At 47.4% G+C, this 14,701-nt stretch overlaps 2 protein-coding genes across 7 annotated transcripts in view; one reads left to right on the top strand and one right to left on the bottom strand.

Moving 5' to 3' along the window:
• Positions 1 to 2,819: 2,819 nt before the first annotated feature.
• Positions 2,820 to 5,146, top strand: mad2l1 (MAD2 mitotic arrest deficient-like 1 (yeast)). Its single transcript, XM_057027320.1, has 5 exons — positions 2,820 to 2,974; positions 3,881 to 4,027; positions 4,116 to 4,236; positions 4,520 to 4,623; positions 4,707 to 5,146. Exons 1-5 carry the CDS (start codon positions 2,911 to 2,913, stop codon positions 4,877 to 4,879), a joined length of 609 nt encoding a protein of 202 aa, XP_056883300.1. The 5' UTR covers positions 2,820 to 2,910; the 3' UTR covers positions 4,880 to 5,146.
• A 139-nt stretch (positions 5,147 to 5,285) lies between these two features.
• pde5ab (phosphodiesterase 5A, cGMP-specific, b) overlaps positions 5,286 to 14,701 on the bottom strand; it is a 29,951-nt gene continuing 20,535 nt past the window's right edge. For 4 of the 6 annotated variants that reach the window (XM_057027278.1, XM_057027277.1, XM_057027273.1 and 1 more), the window contains 12 exons: positions 14,069 to 14,244; positions 13,256 to 13,315; positions 12,730 to 12,876; positions 11,826 to 11,951; positions 11,614 to 11,708; positions 11,420 to 11,507; positions 10,300 to 10,400; positions 9,755 to 9,832; positions 9,239 to 9,302; positions 7,252 to 7,326; positions 6,940 to 7,023; positions 5,286 to 6,803 (listed from right to left, as the gene is read on the bottom strand). In XM_057027278.1, the coding sequence (XP_056883258.1) occupies positions 6,684 to 6,803; positions 6,940 to 7,023; positions 7,252 to 7,326; positions 9,239 to 9,302; positions 9,755 to 9,832; positions 10,300 to 10,400; positions 11,420 to 11,507; positions 11,614 to 11,708; positions 11,826 to 11,951; positions 12,730 to 12,876; positions 13,256 to 13,315; positions 14,069 to 14,244 (1,214 nt within the window). In that variant the 3' untranslated portion in view covers positions 5,286 to 6,683. The remainder of the gene's footprint in view (positions 6,804 to 6,939; positions 7,024 to 7,251; positions 7,327 to 9,238; positions 9,303 to 9,754; positions 9,833 to 10,299; positions 10,401 to 11,419; positions 11,508 to 11,613; positions 11,709 to 11,825; positions 11,952 to 12,729; positions 12,877 to 13,255; positions 13,316 to 14,068; positions 14,245 to 14,701) is intronic. The other 2 variants (XM_057027274.1, XM_057027276.1) reach the window with 1 other exon arrangement.

Genomic DNA, 14,701 nt, shown 5'->3' with positions numbered 1-14,701 from the left:
GACGAGCTGTCGACTGGCTTTTCTGCCCTAAGCTCCGCCTCTCTCCTGTGCCTGTTTATCGTTCAGCTGGAGCTGAAGAGGCGGCGAGGTTCTTGGTTCACACACTGGCATCCATCAAAAATGAATCATCTGAAGTAGCGGTCCCACAGTCCTGTCAGACCCGCGGCACCACCAGGTTGACCCCTCTGCTGTCATGTATGAGCGTCCTTAATTAGTACAATTTCTGCCATAGCATTAATAAAGGTATAGAAAGAAACAGCCTTTTTCAAGGCTGTTTTGTTGTAAATTCCAGGCCGAAAGCCTTAGGAGCCATTAAAAAACCTGGCTATTGCTAATATCGTCTTAGTCCTGCTAATATCTCAAGGCCGAAAGGTGAATGACGAGATAAATTAGTATTAAAATCACCACATACTGTTGTTTTAGTCTGTAGAAGGAAGAGAGGCTGTATGATGTGTGGTACCTATGGCCATCCCATGTGTCTGGTATGTGAGTATAAATGTGACAGGTTTGTTTAAATGTTTTGATAAAGGTGTGTGTGAAGATGTGAAGAGCAAAGGGAGGGAGAGGAGGACGAAGATGTGGCTGCTACTCGTGTCCAGTTGATGCAGCAGACACCAGAGTTGAATCAGAACAAGGTCAGACAGGTCAATGAACAGCTTCCTTTTAAGATCCTTTCCTCTTCAGAAGGCTCAGCTGTCACATTGATGCATATTACTCCTTTTTTTCTTGTACTTGTACAAGCACCGGGCTGTAAATACTCTCTTTTTTGGTCGTGTCTGACTGATATGTTGCCACAGAAGTTGTGTCTCTTTACACAAACGGAGTTGTGTCCCCTTCTAGTTTAGCCAGGGTGACTTTTGCTGTAGCTGTGACACCGAAAAACACAGAAGAGCTCTATGTGAAATAGCCAGAATCAGAAAAATGATTAATAAAAAAGCCCCTGAGTGTAAAGTGTTTATTGCCCAGTGATGCATTCAGAGCAGCACCTGCTGCAGGGGTGTTGTTATCCAGGGTCTTGGCGGAGCATCGACATTCCAGGAGTGAAAGGTTGGGCGTTTCCTTTCCAAGTGGATTTCCAAGCATGACAAAATGCAGCTGACGTGTTTGACTGGGACGCCATAAATAACCGTCCCGCTGATTAAACTTACCTGTGTGTCGCTTCTAGATCCAAACCCCCAGAGTCGACAGCTCCCCCATGTGGACTGACGGTTCCACCAGTGTCCCCTCCACTCAGATCAAGAGGGGCGGGGGATGCGCTCAGTGCCCCCCTCCCCCCTTAGATTACAACAACTCTCTTCTTTCAAGCTTCCCCAAAAGCCCCTGAATAAACTCCAACTGGTCCAGAATCCCCCCCCCCCCTCCCCCTCCCCGCCCTGGCAGCAGCTCCAGTTCACAACACAATCCCGAATTCTCCTCGGCAGCCTCGCCCCTCCAGCCCTGTCCAACCCTCTCCACCTGCAGGCAGTAGAACCTTCAACCGCTCTGGGACGCTCTCCTCCCTCCTGACCCCTATAACACTGAATTACTCCTCATCTTTAAATCTCTTTTCTCTGTCCATACATTTCTAGATCTGCATCCTACACAAATAGTGTCTGAGAGAATAAACTTACACAGCTATCTAAGCTATTATAAATGCATCGTGCACTATGTGAAACGAAGATGAGCCAAGACTACCCGGGGCTGAGCTCAGCAGTGACTCCAGTCTGGGAGTTGGTTTTCAGGGGGAGAGAAGGCAGAGTGGTGGATGACTGGATTCTTGTCTTCCTTGGCTGGCTCTGGATTAGACACGGGGAATTCCTGTAAATGAATAAGTTGACGCATTATGGACCAACTGGAACTGGTCCTGGCCTTGGCGCTCAGTCCAGCTCCCCTGCTTCATCCGTTTGTTTGCATACATCCCTGTTGTATTCTTCCTTTAGGACAACGCCCTTCACATCTTACTGTATTTTCTTTCTTCTCATCGGCTCAAAGGCGTTTGCCTTTGCTCCTTTTTTAAAAAATCTTACTGTATTTTCTTTCTTCTCATCGATGTTCTTGGGCGTTTGCCTTTGCTCCTTTTTTTAAAATTCCATTTAATTTCAGCCCGTTTTCCATTTTCTTTCAACGCAGAGAAACGTGCTAATGGGTTTTATGTTTCAGTCACAACGTCCCCGTTTTATAGTTATATTTTACACTCAATCATCTGTAGTGCATGTAGATTTGTACCACAGAAACTCCACCGGTTGTAAAAGGCATGCTTATTATGAAAAAGGGTCATGAACGTGTTCTGAGTAACATTAGCTCAGTTATAAAGTACATAAACAAACGTTTGATGATTACCAAATCAAATTTATTTAGAACCCAAATTCCAAACGTTTTCTTCAGAGTGCTTCACAGTAAAAATAAAATAAAATAAAAACTCTTTTAGGGGAAAAGAAGACACCTAAAAAAGAGCCACAGTTAAGGGAGATGTACAGATGTGCAATAGATGCCAGATATACAGAGAATGTCAACATTAACATAAACATAATCTCTAATATCTAGTATCTATGCTCATTATAATTGCAGATATAAGAGATAGTGTAGTCTATAGGCCCAAATGTATCTTCTTTATATGGAACTCTGATATGCGGCTCATTGTCTTTTCATTTTTCTCTTTCTGCAGGTGAAATTAAGAGAGCAATAGTTAATCTTCTTTTGTTTTTCTCCTTTGTGGTAATAAAACCCAACATTTGCAGCGATGGAACGTTCAATTTAAAAACCTGCAGCACAAAGCTCATGCTGCCCTCTGCTGAGGGGAAAAGTGTGGCGCGTGACGTCATCAGCCTGCGCCGGGTGGTTTGCGCATGCGCACAGGCAGCTGATAATTCAAACTGGGCGGCGGGTATTTGAAAAACATTTTTTGTCATCGTTGGCGTGAATTTGACGATCATGACGAGCACGCTGAAAGGAATTACTCTGAAAGGAAGCGCGGAGCTGGTGGCTGATTTCTTCTGTAAGCGTTCCTTCTTTCTTTAAAAAAAACAACAACTTTGATTTGATTTTCACCAGGTTTTCAGCGCTTTTACATGCGGGGCTGGTGTGCGACGAGGCCTGCGTGAGCAGCGAGCGTGTGCTCACAAGCTTCCTCCTCGTCATTAAAACCGAGTCTTCATGTTATATCGTTCGATGCAGAGCGAATCCGAGCAGAATATACGTTAGTGGGAAGCATTATGAAGCATTTTGAGAGTCAACAGTGGTGACAACAAGGACCTAATACCGAGGAACAGCGCGGACGTACCGGATCACCCAAAGGAAGAATATACGTTTTAGTCTCTGATTGCTCCTTTTCTATATGTAATGTACTTTTAACGTAACTAATTATTGTTTAGAACTATTAGCAGTTGTTGATTCCCACTTAATTGACTTTGAGGTGGACATGATTGGCGTTACAACGCCGTGTGCACGCTGGTGTTGTAGCCCACGGGTGGATAGAAATGGGCCGAGAGAACACATCCTGGTGAGGTGTTGACGCCCGGCAGACTGGGATTCAGTGACGGCTTCTCCATTTTTGTGGATGTGGGGGTGATAATGGGTTGTTGTGAGTGGGCTTCGTGGGCGTGATGGCGAGTTTGTTTTACGTGTGCAGTTGCGGTAGCTCTCCACGAGGGGTCGCTGATGAGGCGGGTTTTCTATCCCACTGAAAGCATTTTCAGCCTGGTAGGACAGAAAACCCGGCCTGATCGTGGCCCTCGAGGACTGACGCCTTCAGCACCCTCGATGGACGGGCTGAGCTGGGGGGTTGGAGGTGTACAGGACTGGTTCTGGTAGACGGGGAGGTCCCACACAACTGCTTTTACTTGTATTTGGCTGCTCTTTGCCGATTGCATCTCCACTTTAACGTGCAGTCTTTCCACCACAGCCTTTGGCATCAACAGCATCCTGTATCAGCGAGGCATCTATCCTCCGGAGACTTTCACACGGGTCACCCACTATGACATGATCCTTCAGCAGACCACAGACCCCAATTTGAAGAACTACCTGACCGATGTGGTGTCTCAGCTCAAAGGTCCACTTTTGGATGATCTTCTGCATTAATTCATTCCTGCTGGTCAGCTTCAGTCAATGTCTGGTGTGTGTGTGTGTGTGTGTTTCAGAGTGGCTCTTTGAGTGCACCGTGCAGAAACTGGTGTTGGTGATCACAAGTTTGGAAACCAACGACGTGCTGGAGAGATGGCAGTTCGACATAGAGTGTGACAAGTCGGCCAAGGAGAGCAGGTCAGTGACTGATTTCTCCTCATTTGGCTGGATTCCTTCTCACTTGTCATCTCCACCTCAGCCTTTCATTTCCTTTAGCTTTTATTGGCTGTTTTTACACCGTTAGTGTTCCATAAAAAAGGTTTACGGTGGCGATGCTAATTCACCATGTCTCAGTGGTGGAGTGGGATGGTTTAGCATGCTGACACTCAGCTCCGTGTGCTACCTACTAGTGTTGCTCAGCCGTCGTGTAGTAACTGTCCACAGCATCCCGATGTTCACTCGGCTCTGGCGTGTTTCCCAGCGCTCCCAGGGAAAAATCCATCAAGACCATTCAGGATGAGATCCGCTCAGTCATCCGACAGGTTACAGCCACAGTTACCTTCCTGCCGTTGCTTGAGACACCCTGTGAGTTCCCGAACGTCTCTCTTCCAACCATCCGGCCGTGGGTTTGGAGGGTTGTTATGTGACCAACTGTGCGTTCTGTCCAGGTGCCTTCGACCTGCTGGTGTACACTGACAAAGATATGGTGGTGCCTGAAAAGTGGGTGGAGTCTGGCCCTCAGATCATCGAGCAGTCGGAGGAGGTGCGTTTGCGGTCTTTCACGACATCCATCCACAAGGTGAACAGCATGGTGGCGTACAGGAAGACCGACTCGTTTTAGGGGACGCTGCACACCACACCAGCCGTGGAGAAATCAGCTGATCTTTCCGCCTCGTATCCTGTATGTCGGGGACTCTTTTTCTTTGCTCTCTTCTTTCAACTTTCTACCCTCCGTTTGATGAGCAGCAGCTCCTCCGACATTGATGTAAATATTTCTCTCTAGTTGTGCTTTAGCTTTCCTTCTTTTCATAGTCGCCCTTTTCTTTTAGAAGCAGAAGTAAATATGTTTAACTTTTAATAAATTCCGTAAATAAAGCTTCCACTGAGACGTTTGTGACATTACTCCATTGTACCTGTAGGTGGCAGTGCAATACAAAAGTAGTGGCACACGAATTAGACCCAGAATAAATGCTTTCATGCAAACCTGGTGCCTTTCAGATGGAACAAAACAGCACGAGACAAAAGGCTTGGGGGTTTTATTTCTTTATTTGTGAAATCGATCCTTTTTATCACAAGGCAGTGGAAAAATTCTAGACCTGTTCGTTGTCAGGTCTACTCTGGCTCCTTCGCATTGGGAAGAAAAACATGCTACAACTCTAAATGTCACAGGAAAGTCTCGTTCCCATCCAAAAATGCAGAGACAGTATGAAAACTACATTTCTATATAAAGAATCGTGTGCTCTGAGATAACTTTACAATATAGAAACTCTAATAAATACAATACAAAATAAATATGCAATAGTTCAGATGAGTACAAAAGACAACTTTCTGGTATTGTGAGTTGTGAACAGACATGTTAGATCAGTGTGAATGTAAAGATATAATGGTACTGATCCCTGGGGAGTCAGTGCTGCCCTACAGTCCACTACCTGTGAGAGCGGAGGTGAAATATCAGCTGGAAAGTCACTCAAAGTGCAAAAAATAAAAAAGCTATGTAATAAAATGAGCTTAGTGCTGAGTCTACTGTTATCTCTGGTGGTAAAAGAGCGGCGACGACAGCCAGGCCCGTCTCACGGTTCCGCCATTAATCTCCCACATGCGGCTTGTGCGTTCTGAGCAAAGCGGCTCGTGGATCCCACTCAAATCACCGTCAGAGCTTGACTGAAAAATAAAAATCTTGCTGAGATCTAGGAAAGAACGGTGGCTATATGTAACATAACAGACACAGGTTGATTCTCTGGGCGGGACCGGAACAGTGAGGCCAGCGGGTCGGAACATATAACCATGATATATTGCAAATATTTAGCCAAATCAGTAGTTTTAACTCAGCACTCGTGCACGCTAAATTGGGGTCAGTGGGTGCGTCCCGCTCTGCCCCCTGCTGGCACACAACAGGAGTGCTCCAGAGACCTGGCATGCTTGCGTAGCCAGGAGGTCAAAAGATGTCCAAAAGTAACCTTTGCCTTTATCAGAGATATTCCCAACATTTCAATATGGGTATCGCAGGACCATGGAACACCAACCCCTTTACCACCGCAGTCGCGACCTTCATCTTCTGGGGTTAATTACAGTGAAGCCGGGACAATCAAAAACCTATTAGCATATCATTGAGATCCAGACCCTCATGACCCATCCAGAATCATTTACCAGGCTTCATGGGGTGATAAGTAGAGAACTTCAGATTTATCATGAGATTGTGCAGCTTTTCAAAGTCTCAGCGATGGATTTAAAACCCCAAACCGTGTTTGTTGAGAAAGAATAATCTGCAGTAAAGTTCGGCTTTAAAAAAAGTGGGCTCTCAGCTGAGGGCGCGTGCTCATTGGCCGCCTCGCCGTCCGTCTGAAATCATTTCCATGCGGTTACCTACATCTTTGGAGCGCATTACGTGGAGGATAAAACCTGGAAATGTCTGCTGGTTGTTGGGATCACACCAAGCCGTTGACCAATCCTTTCTCGCACTCTTCGGCCAAATGCTTCCACTGCTGTCGATTTTTCTGACAGCCCTCCAAAAGTGGGGAGCAGTACTCCGACATGCCGGCCAATGTCTGAAACGGGGACAAAGACTTCAATGTAACAGGGGAAAAAAAACCTGATGGGATTTTTCCACCGAGTCCAAAACCGAACATTCGCCCCCTGGCAGTGGGGAAACCTCTGGACGGACACTAAAGTCGGCAGGATTACCTCGTATAACTGGGTACAGATGGCGTCAATGAAGGACACCTGCATGCTGGGGATCTTGTCTTTTTTCTCTCGATTCATCAGGTCCTTAACGGAAAAGACACAAATCTACGTTGACAAAGTGTCTGCCATGGACTTTTGAGTGGTTTGGCTGTGGTCACATGGTGGTGGTGCCAAACCCCCCCAAAAATATGAAAACAATATCAACACAATGAATTTGGGAAATAAATTTAAATCAACGAGGGAAAGGAAGAGAAGTGCGCCCCCTGTGGGCCACGTTGACAGAGGAGTGTGATAACAGGGACGAGCACTCACGCTGGGTTCAATGTTCAGCTCGCGTCTTTCCTTATCTCCCTGCTCGAAGAACTCGGTCGCCACCAGTTCTGCAATCTGGACGGACAGAACAGACAAAACCTGGAGTTATTTTTCAAGTTATTTACTCCAAATATTGGAGGTCCAGCCACTCCCAGAGTGGTGGAGGAGGAGAACAGGACCAGCAAATGTCTGGACACCAGAAAGAGGACAGGCGGCTGTCACCATGGCAACGACCCCGAGAACACAGGCTCACAGAACTAAGCGGGTTCGACAGTACGCAGCCAGAACCAGCAGGACAGAAGTTACCCAGAAGCCTCTGCGTTACCTCCAGCTGCCAAAAAGTGACACCACAACTTCTTTTTGGTTTGAAAACTCCAAGGTGTTGATGTTGTGAACACAAATACTTTTCCACAGACGGTCTACGGCATAAAGGTCTGTATATGTTTTATGAGTTGTAGTATTCTGCTCACACGGGCAATAAAACTGTCCAATCCCGCCTCCACATTATTACACCCATCCATACTCTCCTCTCAATAAACACCAACTGGATGTCAGAGATACTGGACTCTCCAATCAGGCTGAGCGTCCCGTTGGGGGAGTTTGAGGGCCCAAATGATCATAGAGGCGATTTGGTCTGGGGAAATGCATCCCTGGTTGGGCTCATTGGTCGGTTCAAGGTGAACCAGGGCTGGGGGTCAGCACCTGGCACTTGAGTCTGGTGGCCTTAAGCCTTTGCCGGCGTGAGCGGACCAGGCCCAACCCAAAGCAGAGACGTGGGTTTGTCCTCCAGTAGACCCACCATCCGCAGAAGGAATCCTCAGGGTTCGGTGCAACATGGACCGCTGGCAGGCCGAGCTTTGTGATTCCACCTCCGTAGAGTCACCTTCACCCCAACACATGGAACCAAAGCCCCCAACAGGGGTGGAACTGGAGTTATTACCACCGATGTGGGCCTGTTCACAGACCTGGGGAGGGAAGGGTAGTTTTCCTGCACCTGTGGTTGGGGCCCGGCTCCTGACTGTTGTCAAACAGTTCAGAGTAGCCACCATGTTTAACCCTAAACAGCACTGGACCATCCCTCGGTCTCAGAGGAGTTAGTGCTCTGGCTGGAGCATCGTGGAATCCTCACAAGTGAGGGAAGAGTGGATCAGGAGATCGACAGAGTTGAGCTGGACGGCAAGTCTCTCAGTGTCATTAGGTTCCAGCTCTCACCTCTCTAGGGGTAAGGAACGAAAGGACAGAATCACCAATACAAAGGAGTGAAATGAGTTTCGTCTGTAGGGTGCAGAGCTCAGACATCTGGAAGGAGCTCAAAGTAAAGAGAGTTGAGGTGGTTGGGACATCTGGCCAGGACGCCTCGCGGACGCCTGCCTGGGGAGGTTTGTGCATTCACATATGAGAGGACGCCCAGAGGACAGACCTAGGACACGCTGAAGAGTGAATAAACCTCAGCTGGCCCTCGGATTCCCCCTCAGGTGTTGGTGGAAGTGACTGGGGGGAGGAGTGTCTGGGCCTGCCTGCTGAGGCTGCTACCCCCTGAGCCAGACTCAGAAACTGGGTTAGAGGGAAGCGGGAGGGCTGGAGGGAGGTGAACATGGGTTATGGCAGCAGGATTTCTTCTGGACATCATCGAGGACGCAACTTAGTTGTAGTTCCCGTCCAGAACTGTCTAAATGATCTTTGTGTCCATTGCTAAGGATTTTTGAAACTTTTGAAACTTTGTTTTTTATTTGCATGCAACACAAACACGTGTAGCAATGACAAAGACAGGGAGTTTCGCACGAGGAAGGGCACAAATCCAGAAAACTCTCAGCCAGCTGTGCTGCCTTTGCGAAATTTACTCGAAACTTTCACCTTTTTAATCGGTAAGCTTACTTAAGTGTCAATCCCCCCCCCCCAAAAAAAAAAATCAATAATTTGATAAATTAACACTACCTCTTTTAAATACAATTAAGAATTGCTATTAAAATAGTTTGGGTTCTTTTACCCTTTGTTGCACGGGCCAGGGTTTGGTGATGGCTGAGATGTCACATGCAGTCATCAGCATTGACCTGAGGGGAGAGAGATACTGCAGATAACAAACCTTCTTTACAGCCCCCCATTAAGAGTTAGTCTAGTATATTAGCACAGTTAGCAACATGCAGTTAGCAACATGAATACAAGCTTCTTAGAGGAGTCACTGGACTTTTCTACGCATGCGTCTGCGAGTACTTCCCAACCCAGTAGTTCAATCACTGTGGTCACATCTAGAGTTTAACCTTGAAATTTAAAAGTAGAATTACACTTCAAAAGTGACGACGATTAAAAAAAACACAAACACTAAAGTTCCTATTCAAAAGTGTGTTTTTTGGGCTACAGGTGTAACACAGGGGAGCACCAGTGGAGGGGACCTAAGTGGAGGAAACAAAAAGGCTCCAACCCTCAGATTATTTCATTTACTCCCAAATGTCCTCGAGACCAATGGAATTTGAGGACAAGGTTCATGTTTCAACAAAGCACCAACCTCAGTAAGTCTCTGTGCTGCTCATCTTCCCAGACAAACTGACTGTTCTTGGTGAGCTCAAAGAACTCCCCACGCCGCCTGAGACACACACACACACACACACACACACACACATGAGCACGTGTGCGTAAAGTTGTTAATCACATTCTCTTCAGGTGCAAAGACAATTGAAAATATAACTTTAGAAAATAAAAAAATGGGGAATTTCTGTAAAAAGTTCAAAAGATATCAGCAAATGATGGAAATCAGTTACAAAAATTGAAAAAAAATAAATTACAATATGCTGAGAAAGTGCTACTCGGCAGTTTCAGATAACATTTTAAAAAATTGTCCAATTTAACAACATGCTTCAGAATTTACTGAAATCTGTTCCTTATACTTCTGTTTCAAAATAACGCCGCTAATGCTAAAAGCTAACAATAAGAAACTGTGGCTGTGAAGTTTGCTGCCTTTCTGCTACAGCACAAACTATTTTGTTTCACTTTCCATCCCTCTAAATCACTCTTCACTCCGAGCTCCATCTGGACTTGACATTTGGTACCTACTTCATGTACAGGGCCAGGTCCGTGGCCAGAATAGCCCTCTCGATCATTTTCAGAGTGGATTTGTACTCGTCCAGGGACAGGCTGCTCAGGATCTGGTTTCCCTGGAGACGGAGGACGGAGAGATTTTGAAGTTACTTCATTGCTAGTATGTATCTGTTTTGGTGTCACCTCTGTACTACTCATGTTACATTAGGTAACTGTGGGGTTGTCATGGCAACGCCAAAATGCAGACGCTGCACTGATTTCAGCTTTTGTCCCGAGTCCTTTTTTCACTACTAGTGTGTTTGACTGCGTTGAGGAGTGTGTATGAGTGTCTTTATGTGTATTTGCAGTAAGTCAGTATCCAAGTTTAATTCAAGTTCCTTTTAAGATGGTAAAGGTGGGTGCGGCTGCATTTAGCCACGGCAGGCTAACAGCTAAACTGCAACATTCCTTTCCTGGAAACACTCCGGTCAAGTTTAAAAAACTGATTAAAGTCATTGTCAAGATGCTCTTAGCAACCCTAAAAGCGATTTATTAGCAGCGCAGTGGTGCAACGGTGATGCGTTCAGGGGCTGCGGGATAACTTTGAGCATAGCTCCTTGTGTGTTTACTTTAAGCGCTATTAGCACCATTTTTATGCGACAGTTGTTCCTTATTTCTTTATAAGCTTCTAAAATCTGGAGAACTGTTGGCTATATAAATACATAACCAGTCATCTCTGAGGCCTGTGTGGCGTTCAAGGACACACCGTGCAGCGACTCAGGTGTTTCTCTGTCCATTCAGCAGTTGCTTGTTCAGCAGAGACACGAACCCGACAGCTTTCTTCATGTCTTAGCCCCATTTTCACTACAATTAAATCAGATTCTCCAAACTGAAGATCAAAACAGCAACAACCTCATATTTTGGTTAAGGTTCCACAAGAGCCAGATCCAAACCCTACTGATGGCACCAGCGTGAGCCTTTACAGGGCAGGAACACTCAAGTCAGTCGAGATGACGAGGTAGAGAAGAACAACGATGAAGCCCCGCGGAAAACCGAGAACAACCGGTGTCGTGTGACGATGTGATTAGAGAAGATGGTGTCCACGGAAACCAAAAACCACCATAACACCAAAGACGTTTCAAGAGGGAGCACTTACAGGGCTGTTGAGGATCATGAGGCAGTGGTCGAAGTGGTGATGCTCCATGGTGGAGTGGCAGTAGAGCTGGGCTAATGGGTGGTCACTCCTACACACATGCACACACACACACACACTCAGAGGGCTGTGATTAGACACGACACACACCCACACACACTCGCGTGGACAATCAAGACGTGGGTCTTCTGTCCTACCTCTGTATGTAGGAGTTGTTGACTCCTCTGTGGTCCAGGTCGTGGCTCAGAGTGGCAATCATCAGAGCTAAGACCTCCAGGTCGTTCAGGTTGTTCTGCCAGCCCACGAAAGAGAGAACAGGGGAAGAAAGAGAGGAAAACCATCACCACGGCTGCCGAGAGCTCCTGATGGCAAACAGCTGGCAGCTCTGTCTGTTTGGGGCTGTGCCGACCTGCAAGCGTCCAGACTTGAGGAGAGCAAACATGCTCTGAGCCGTGTTGAAGGCGTGTCTCCAGTTGTGGTACGCCACGCTCTTCCTGTAGTTCTTCTTCACACTCAGAACCCATCGACATAAATTCTACAACCACAGCACAACCGGAACGCCGGCTTTGATGAGAGCGCAGGGAATCAAATCAAATCAATCTTTATTTATATCGCGTCTTATACAGTCAAAATTGTTTCAAGGCGCTTTCCAGAATCCCAGGGCCTGACCCCAGACAAGCAACAGTGGCAAGGAAAAACTCCCCTTTAACAGGAAGAAACCTTGAGCAGGACCAGGCTCATGTAGGGGGACCCTCCTGCTGATGGGGGGGCTGGGTAGAGAGAGGAGAGGAGAGGAGAGGAGAGGAGAGAGAGGAGAGGAGAGGAGAGGAGAGGAGAGGAGAGAGAGAGGCACAGAGCACAGAAACACACACAAAAATACACTATACAGCGGGAACGTGTCGGCCCTCTCCAACCGCTACAGAGATGCACCTCCCCAAAATTCCCCAAAGGCTCCACACAGACCAGGGAAGCTACAGTTCACCATGCTACATAGTTTTCAGTTTTCACTTTGAGAGGCTACACAGAACCATAAGGGGCCCTTTAGTGGACTTTAGTGGGGGGTGGGGGCTGGAGCTTATTCCATCCGCCAGCTCCTGCTTTATCACAACCCAGGGAAAGGCAAACAATGATCGCCGCCCACATCTAACATCGTTTTAGAGACACTGTTTAGCTGAAAGATCAATACGCTGGAAATAACGATGGTATTATTAGCTCTTGACATTAGCTAAACAAGAACTGGCGAACAGGTGAATGGGGAAACCGTTTGAAACCATTTACAGTACTGTTACTTTGGACTCTGCTCGGGTTCTTACCATGTACTTCATCTGGAAGTTCTGGACCAGGTTGAGGTCGACGAACATGCGGATGGTGGCCAGCGTGGTTTCCGTGTCGGACAACTCGAAGTCGCTAAAGCTGAAGTCCAGAAGCCGCAGTGACTGAGCGGACGGCACCGTGGCGACCTTTGAAGAGAAGATAAAAAACTCATGCCGGAACTCTACGATTGGCGTAGACAAGTGAAAAGCCTGGATCAACCTCTCAGGGTTCTGGGACAGAACTCGGACCGAAGCGCCGCTGAACTGTCAATAGGCTGTTTCAGTGAGAGGGTTTGGTCATGTGACTTTTCATACATCATGGAGCCTGTTAACGGCCTCATGGATCGACCCAAAAGCCAAAGCCTGCGTACTCGATTCCGAGTGACCCAACCTGGTGGGTGGAGGCCGGACCCCTGGGACATGTCTCATGTCTTTGTTGTCTACTGTGTCTATTGCATCAACCCTAGAAACTGTGTTTTGTCGCTCCTGCGGGTGTAGAAGTGCGTACTGAAAAATTCAACTTTACCACGGTTACCTGGAGTTCCCGCGATTCTTCCTCGGAGGCAGTGGCGTGATATGACAAGACCTGGAACAAATAAGGTCACATCTGATCTCGGGCCAAATCAAGACCCCTGACATCCGTCTCCATCTGAGGAAGCTGAATCAACCCCACACTGGTCAGAGATCACGACGTTCCTTGGGATTGGGGTCATGTTTATTGGCAACACGTTGGTAAGGAACAAAGCGGATCCTCCAAAACTTACCGGCAGATGTTCGAACCTCGACCGCTTAAAACACTCTGGTCTCCACGGTTTCATTTTTTATTCCTACAGTCTAATTGAAACCATTCTAAGGGGAACTTCCATCTTCTCTGTTTATGTAGACTTGCAATAAAGTGATCCAGTTAAAGCGTGCACGTACGTGCACAGAGCAGCTGATCAGGATTAATTCACTGGGACACGTGCGGCAAAGGTTGCTGAACAGTAGAAGAAGCAACGTTCCCTTCATTCGTGGATGAAGGTCAGACGCAGAGAAGGTCACGCACGTGTGGAAGGACCCCTCGGATCAGAGTGACCGTTTACACGGATTTTGATCGGAATGTCGAGCGGCACGAACCACCGATCTTCACCGGAAAGGATTTTCTTTCCTAATGAGACGCGTGTCCAACATGTCCATTTGTGTTTAGCTGTTGCCGTGAGGAAAAGTACCGAGCATCACATAATGACCTTCAGCTCACCCAGGAAGACCTTCATGGAACACACACACACACACACACACATACACACACACACACACACATCACACCCCGTGCGCCTCTGAACACGCACGTGTGACTGACCTCCAGGGTGACTTCCTGTTTGGCCATGGCTCTCTCCACCGTCTCGTACATCTGTGTGTTCTGGATGCCGAGGCCGCAGAAGATGGCAAAAGCCTCCAGGAATTGCTCATCGTTCCTGTTGAAGGCCTTCACACTGTCCGAGGCTTCGTCCATCTTGTTCACCAGCTGACACACACCTGAAGATACACACACGTCCACAGACGGGACACGAAGACTGTAAAGATGACGCAACCGAAAAAGATCCTGGGTTTCATTCTGTGGTCTGACTGTCTGTGTGGAGTCTCCATGTTCTCCTGGTGTCTCTGTGGAGTCTATGTTCTCCTGGTGTCTGTATGGAGTCTCTATGTTCTCCTGGTGTCTGTGTGGAGTCTCTATGTTCTCCTGGTGTCTGTGTGGAGTCTCCCTGTTCTCCTGGTGTCTGCGTGGAGTCTCCATGTTCTCCTGGTGTCTGTGTGGAGTCTCTATGTTCTCCTGGTGTCTGTGTGGAGTCTCCCTGTTCTCCTGGTGTCTGTGTGGAGTCCCCATGTTCTCCTGGTGTCTGCGTGGAGTCTCCCTGTTCTCCTGGTGTCTGTGTGGAGTCTCCATGTTCTCCTGGTGTCTGTGTGGAGTCTCCATGTTCTCCTGGTGTCTCTG

The sequence above is a fragment of the Takifugu flavidus genome, chromosome 3, assembly GCF_003711565.1.
Source record: "Takifugu flavidus isolate HTHZ2018 chromosome 3, ASM371156v2, whole genome shotgun sequence".
Taxonomy (NCBI): domain Eukaryota; kingdom Metazoa; phylum Chordata; class Actinopteri; order Tetraodontiformes; family Tetraodontidae; genus Takifugu; species Takifugu flavidus.
This window is presented reverse-complemented; position numbering and strand designations above follow the sequence as displayed.